The 7,395-nt window shown below is 40.0% G+C and overlaps 1 protein-coding gene across 6 annotated transcripts in view; it reads right to left on the bottom strand.

Moving 5' to 3' along the window:
* Nucleotides 1-956: 956 nt before the first annotated feature.
* The window catches only part of TEAD1 (TEA domain transcription factor 1), a 152,491-nt gene continuing 146,052 nt past the window's right edge, over nucleotides 957-7,395 (bottom strand). For all 6 annotated transcript variants that reach the window (XM_014882468.2, XM_088175766.1, XM_014882466.2 and 3 more), the window contains one exon: nucleotides 957-6,775. In XM_014882468.2, coding sequence (XP_014737954.1) covers nucleotides 6,662-6,775 — 114 coding nt within the window. In that variant the 3' untranslated portion in view covers nucleotides 957-6,661. The remainder of the gene's footprint in view (nucleotides 6,776-7,395) is intronic.

The following is a 7,395-nucleotide window of genomic DNA, read 5'->3' as shown; positions in this document are numbered from 1 at the left end:
TAGGAAGCAGAACCTTAATTAAGAAGAGCAGGTTGCTTCTGAAACAGCTAAGGCACTTCAAAGGGCTGAAGCCATGTACTTAATGGGAACAAAGAAGAGAAAACAGGGTCAGAACAGACCATATCTGTGCCTTGTTCTCATTCCATTCATCTTGCACACGGGGGGTGCTCTGCTGGCATTTTAAAAAGAGCAGTGGAACATCTGCCACCCAAAGGAGAACTGGGGAGTGCGGGAGGGGCATGTGGTTTATTCAAAGCCTCTGCTCCTCCATGGAAGCAGAAGATGAGCCAGATGTAGTTTTTTTATCCTCTACCAAGTCCTGGTCTTTTTCCAATTGATTTCATTTGATGCAGGATATCCCTCTTATTCTCTTTTTCTTCCCCCCACCTCGCTAGGTGGCTTCACCTCATGAATTCAGGAGGCAAATTGATCCTGTTTTATCCTCTCATCATACCAGGTAAAGCTGTCAGCTGAGGGGCAGGTGATTTAAGAAAAACAAGAAATGAGACTGTTGAAATCATGGCACATTTTTAGGACCTCAGTTCCCACAGAGCTCAGTGTCCTGGAAGAAACAACCTCAGATAATTCCTGTGCTCCTCAGCCAGTTCTATCTGCTCAGTTAACAATGCATTTGTACTGTTCATTCTCTAATATTTTGAACAGGTCCTTCCTGCTTCTGGAATTAAGAAAGATGGGTGGCTTTTCCCATTGCAGTGGTGTGGTTTAAATGATGTGCCATGAAAACCCACCACAGTTTCTTAAGGAAGACACAAAGGCAAGGTCTAGGATGATGCTTCCAGATGTGCCATCCCTCCAAGCTTCTGCAAACCCTGCTGCATGTCCCTTGGAAGGCACTGCTGCAAGTCTGGCCTTGTGCTATTTTGGAAAAGTGTTTTGAAAGCTACACCCAACATTAAGAAGAGATTGACGTAAGAGATTACGACAAATGCACAAAACACTTTCATTTTCTTTATTTTCAATTGATACTGTATGAATACAAAGTTTCTAGAAAGCTACAAAAATTCTACCACTTTATCAAGAAGGCATCAAAATGTGTCACTTTGCAAAGACATGAAAACACCTGCAGTAACCGACACAAAAATAGCATTTTTAGAGTGATGAAATAATTGCACTTAACTGTCATGGATATTAAAGTTATCACACATATGTACCGCGAAAGCTAGAATACATTTTTGTTTTTTTACAAAGCACTTTATAAAAAAATTCTCTGCACACAAAACCTATAATTTTCATATTACTATCATACTAAAGATAAATTCACTTTAAAGCCAACACTTAAAACATTTTAAACAAAAAAAAAAAGGTACCAGTACCTACACACAGACAATAACAAATACAAGAATACTGTACTGCCAAGAGGTTTGACTGAAACTCCTTTTGAAAGCTTCTGCAAATATGTTAAGAAAACATTGGAGAACATTCAGTTTTTTCCAAGAGCCTTCCCTCACTGTCTAACCTAGAGGTACTTTATCATCAAAAGGCAAGTTCTACATCAAAAGTTACCAGCAGCAGTACAATATTAAAGTAACCACTGACCATATATGAATATGCTTAAGTCACAAACCCATTTTATACACATTACACAAATAAACATAAAGTGAGAATTCCATTAAGTCATTTACAAATGTGAACAAATGCACATGGCAAAAAAACCCCAAAACAAAACAAAAACCCAACCTGTTTTACATAAAATGTACTGAAGAATTAAAGGCTATTCAGGTTTTCAATGTTATAAAATTCTTTTGTCTTTTTTTTTTTTTCAGGCACATATTGTATTTTTTGTCTGCAGTCATGAGCCTGAATCAGAGGCCCATAAAACAAAACAAAACAAAAAACGAAAACACATATTCTGTAAGGAGGTAACAGGGATCCATCTCCTTTTAGTCAACTGAGTGCATTTAAGATTTAATTTACACACTAAAACTAATTACATGATCTCAGCAAGAATGACCTGAAAAGTTAAAAGGTGAAGATGTCCAGAGTGTTTCTTGTACTTTGACTTATCCAGCCTCAATCTTTCTTGGGGGGGGCTAAACATCTGGTTATGAAAGAAAAGAGGGGGAAAGGAGATCATCCTGAGCAAAGGACAAAGCCGGGCTCGACTCCTCACACCCACCTGTGCCCGGGCACGCGTATCCTCACGGGGAAAGGAAAGGGGGGACAACACCAGGGCTCTCAGTGTGGCTGACTGAGAGCTCCAGGACACTCCCAGGGCACTGCTTCAGGCAGCAGGCACGCCCCGGGACTCGCAGTGGAAAAATAAATAGATACGGAATTAGCGCGTCGAATGCCGCGTCTGCCTCGGCAGGCACGGACACCCAACATCAATGTACACCCTTCATTATCCCAACAGCCACCCATGGGCACCCATGGGACAGGCTGCTGCCAAGCTGAGCTGGAGCTGTGCTGCAGAGGGAAAGCGAGAAACAGGCATGGGGTCTGCGGTTCCTTCAAAATAGTGGTGCAGTACCTAAACAAAACCAGTCTGGAATTCAAGTAAGTCAAACTACGTTTGTTAGTAGCGGTTTTTAACAGCCCCAAATGGTACCATTATGCTTGTTGGAATGAGACAGAGGTGCAGTTTATCACAAACGCTGACTAGTACAGCCAAAATGTTTGGCAATAACTTTAAAAGTATGTTCTGCTTGTGGGCCAAAAGTGTCTTTGCCCTACCTCAGTCTCATTGAGTTCAACAGGATTACTTGTGTTATAGAGGTAAGTGAGATTTAGACCTCGAAGGAATAACAAAAATAATATTTTAGAGAAAGGGAATTTGAATTATCACAATATTTACCACACAGTGTCACAATATTTCTCTATATAAAAAGTTAATCTTAATTTTCATCAAATACTTTAAAAATCAAGTTAACATTGTATTCACAACTATATAATCCCTCTGACAGCTTTTGGTTTTGCTGATATTCATTCCTTCTAAAACTGTTAAAATGTTGCTCCTCTTCCCATCGATTTCAGTTGTGGTGGAGAGTATGGCCCCCGTTCACAGAAGGTATCAAATACAGACACATTATTAAGAGGAGCTAATTTTTTTTTTCTCCCCCCAAGACATCACCTGGGAGGAAAACAGAACAACCCTGTGTTTTGAGTTGTGCTGGCCAGTTTCCCCACCAGCACCTTCACCCACAAGGCTCACACTGGCCATTTCAATGTTTAAACCCACACGAGTGCATTTACCCTCGCTACGCTCAGCTCTCCACGTTCCTCTTGTTTTCTGCATCTGACCTTCGGCACGCACAACTTTGTAAACAAAATCTGCTGTCTGAGCAAAGAATCTTCACAGATACCAAAACATTGTTAGAGGAGATTGATGAAGCCATGCTTGTCCACTGGAATTCTGTAGGATATGGATCTCTTGTTATGCAGATGCGTGACGGGATGAAGAGAATATAAATGGGAATATTTTCATTTTTACATCACAGACGAATCAGTTGCTGGTTTGCATGCTGTCAGAAATGGCAAACAGTAGATTTTTCTTCAGCAGGCTGATCATTAGCAAAATCCCTTTGCTATGAATGGTGCTCTTTTGTGAATGGAGGCCTGTAGATTCAACTTATTCCAATAAACCAAAGGCATTACGGTGATAACTAAATATTTTTGGTCTCTCTACAAATTGTCATTATTATGGCAGCACTTTTCTAAGCTGGAATTTCAAACCAAAGGCACTTTCATGCTAGAGTGCAGAAGAGTCACAATTAATTATTTGGTCATGAAATTTAAAAAGGCAGCATTCATTAATACAATTCACTTTTCACGGAGAACTAGGGATCTGTAACCTTTCCTTTTGGTATAGGCATCTCACTGCAATGGGACTGACTTGTACAGACAGCTGGTTTAGACCAAGCAGTCAAAGAGTGTTTCTGCGGGGGGAAAAATACAGATATTTAAAAAATGGAACCAATTAATAAAACAATGTATAAAATTTAACATTAAGAGGCTAAAAGGTACTTCTAATATAATGCTAAGGCACTGCATATTGTAATGCTTTGGCAGCTCTCAATTAAAAGGTTCCTACAAAAAAGTAACAGTAACAAGATAAGTACTTCCAGCTTACAAAAGAGCTCACAGTTTACAGGCAGCCTGTTGGACTACACACCCCACACTCAACAGTTGAAGGATTAAGGCTTTTAAGAATTAACATATACAGGGCATGGGTCATTTACAGAAGTGTAAAGAAAAGACGATGGAAGTAGTTTCCCTAACGTTACATATGTGAACACCAATAAACATTGTGACTGTTTATACCCTATAGTTATGGCATATGTAGTGTGCCAGATCCTACTAAAAAAAAAAAAAATAAACTGTACCTGATTTTGCAAATTGATTTACATACTTTATATGCCTTAAAGACTTTGCTCGTTATTAAAAAAAAAAAAATCACCAAACCCACAATTCAAACCCTAAATAAAAGACAACTTTAGAACAAAAACCAAAAAGTAGTTTTCGACTTGTAACACCAAGTGCTTCGAATAAAGGGCTACCGTTAGGCTGTTACAATGCAGTGCTTTTCCTGATGTGGTTGTTAGTGTTAAAAATGAGCGCTAAAAGAGACCTTGCCATGGACACGTTTCTCTGTTCACTTCGCAGAGGATCAGCTGAAAGGTCATCAGCCCTAATATCCACGAGCAGGTACGAGCTAGACATCACAGCCACCATCCAAAGCACCCACCCCACGGAGCCAGGCCGGGCTGAGGGATTGAGGCAGTTTCCATTCCCCTCCGTGATGTTTGCACCCCAGACCTCACCAGCGTTAGGAATGGTCCTGGTCTGACCCCCCACCTCACCTAGGCTCCAGACTAGTGCAGACATTTCAACAATTCTAACAGAAAGGACTATGCAGGAATATCAATTACAGAAAAGAATTAGACTTGCTTGTTTGAAGACTTCAGCACTGGGCCTGGGAGTAAATTCTACGCTTAAAAACTGTGCATGGGAACTGTGCTGGTTTTGCATTAAATTGACTTTTGGTAACGAGGACAAAGTATGACACTACAGGAACATACAAAAGGGGTAGGGAGGAGGGGCCTGATAAACGTGAACTTTGAGTCAGGACTGCAAAAGTCTCTCCTAAGAACCCTCTCTGCTGATAACTCATCACTGATCCCTAAGGTGGCTTGTGCTTGGTCGGGCAGCCCTCAGCCTTTCAGACAAATGTTTGGCTGGAGGAGCCTCTGCTGGCCCAGCACCTGCCCAAACAACTTCTGCTTGGGCAAGGAGGGGCAGCAGGAGGAGAGGAGCTGAGCATCACCCTCTGTCCTGAACGGGAGGGGTGTGGCTGCTGCTCTCAGGTGTGCTGACCCCAGACATCGCTCAGGTGTGAATCCTCACAGTATTCAAAAATGTCCAGCTGTGCCTCACTGCCTGGAGCCTTCCCTGAATTTAGCAGAAGGATGAACACTCCCACATCCAAGAGGACAGCAGAGCCCTCGTGGTAGGTGCGTGTTTGTTTCTGATCAGGTCTTTGCCAGACCTGGAGAGACAAGCTGTAAGAGCACCACGATTCAGAGGAAAAGGAGAAAAAAAAATTAAAACTCTCCACTTTCCAATCTTCTTTGCCGGATGTTGGTTGTGATTTTCTAGCGTCTCGCAGATATTAAAGCTGCTGATCCTTTCAGAGGTGTGCACACTCTTCTCTCAAACACATCAGTGAATGACTCGATGCTGTCACAACGTCAGCTGTTTCCTTTCACCTCTTGATTTCAGAGTTGCAAGTTTTTTTGCTCAACTTATTAGAAAACATAGTTGTCCGTATAAAATATAACCGCACACACAAGACTACATATAATGCAAGTCTAAATCTTCAGTATTTACCTACTTATTGCAAAATGAGCCATCTTTTTCATTAAATAATCAAATTTTCATATTAGTACAATACAACTTTATACTCTTTTAAAATACACTAGATATGTTAGGGGTAAGGGGTGACGTTTTCTTTCTCTGCAATACCTGTTTGAAAGTTTAATGGATTAGAAGATTAGTTTTAGCGTTGAGAAAAAAATACAAAATTTGCCTAATTTTAGGACCTGTCTGTTTCTATCAGGCATTTCTTAAGGCTATATTTTTCATTTGGTTTCAAACAGAAAAATGTTTCATTTTAAAAAATAATTTAGTGAATTACATTCGTCCATATCTTCCACCCTAATTAGTTACAAAGATAATTCTATAGAGATTATTAACTTTGTGTACTCATTTACAGTTATAGCTAAAGATTCATTTCAATTCCACTTGCATTGTAAAACAAGTATTTCGTGTTGGAAAAAAACCCAAAATAAATTCTTATAAATGCTGTCAGTTTTTCCCCATGGCAAATGCTCTGTCATACATTTTTCTATCAGAATTAAAAATAGGCCTCCACAGACAGAGGCATTAGGTTCTTAAATACAGTCTTCCCAAAGAACTGTGGTTTACAAATTTGAAGAACACTTAGTTTTAGAAATAATTTTTACAACTGTACCAGAATTTCACAGCTACAATTATATATGAACACATTAAAAATGACTTCACTAAAACAGGATTTAGAAAAATGCGGGTGAAAGTTGGGCCAGAGGCACTGCCACTTAGTGTTGAGGTTTACAGTCTGTGTTTTGATAAAGAAGTGAAATGAAGTGTATATATAAATAACTGCTCAGTCCTTTACAAGCCTGTAGATGTGATGCTGTGCTCCATGTTCGCTGTTGGACACTTCGAACACACAAGCCATGCAGAGCAGGGTTTCTTGTGTATCCCTGTTTGTGACCACCTGCGTGGGGAAGGAAGAGGCAGACACAACATTACACACCTGGAACACCTGGAAACAGCAGGGCTGGAACAAGAAGTGGTCCGTTATTAGTGACACCACATATTAGTGGCTAGCTGCTTTTTTTTTTTTTTTTTTTTTCCTCCACTCAGAGTCAAACGGAGTTTTCATGTTTGGACTCGGTTGTTCATTAATTCTTATCTATAGTATAGTGAACTCTATAGCACTTTCAGTTAACAAGCTAAAAGTGAGAAAATGTTGGGGTATCTTGTTTGTTACAAGTTCTTTTAAGACCTAACTATCTAATTAAAAGATTACATCCATACTATTTATACTTTTGACTTAATGACTAAACACTTGTGACCAGCACAGGGATTTTTTTTATCCAACCAAAACCTACTACCTGAAACCAAGAAGAAGGAACAAGAAGGAAGAAGAGGCAATGCCCCAGAACCTCCATCTTGTCCCATACCTATTCCTATATTCTAAAACCCCAAATTCCAAACCCTTCACCATGTGATATTACACACTTCTATTCAACTACACACCAGTGATTCTAACTCCATCACTTAATTTTGGAAGCTTTCTCCAAGGCCTCAGGTCAAAAGCAGTGTTCTCTTGGG

The sequence above is a fragment of the Sturnus vulgaris genome, chromosome 18 (genome assembly GCF_052056855.1).
Source record: "Sturnus vulgaris isolate bStuVul1 chromosome 18, bStuVul1.hap1, whole genome shotgun sequence".
NCBI classification, from domain to species: Eukaryota; Metazoa; Chordata; class Aves; order Passeriformes; family Sturnidae; genus Sturnus; species Sturnus vulgaris.
Note: the sequence above shows the minus strand (reverse complement) of the source record. Positions and strands in the feature narration are given on the sequence as shown.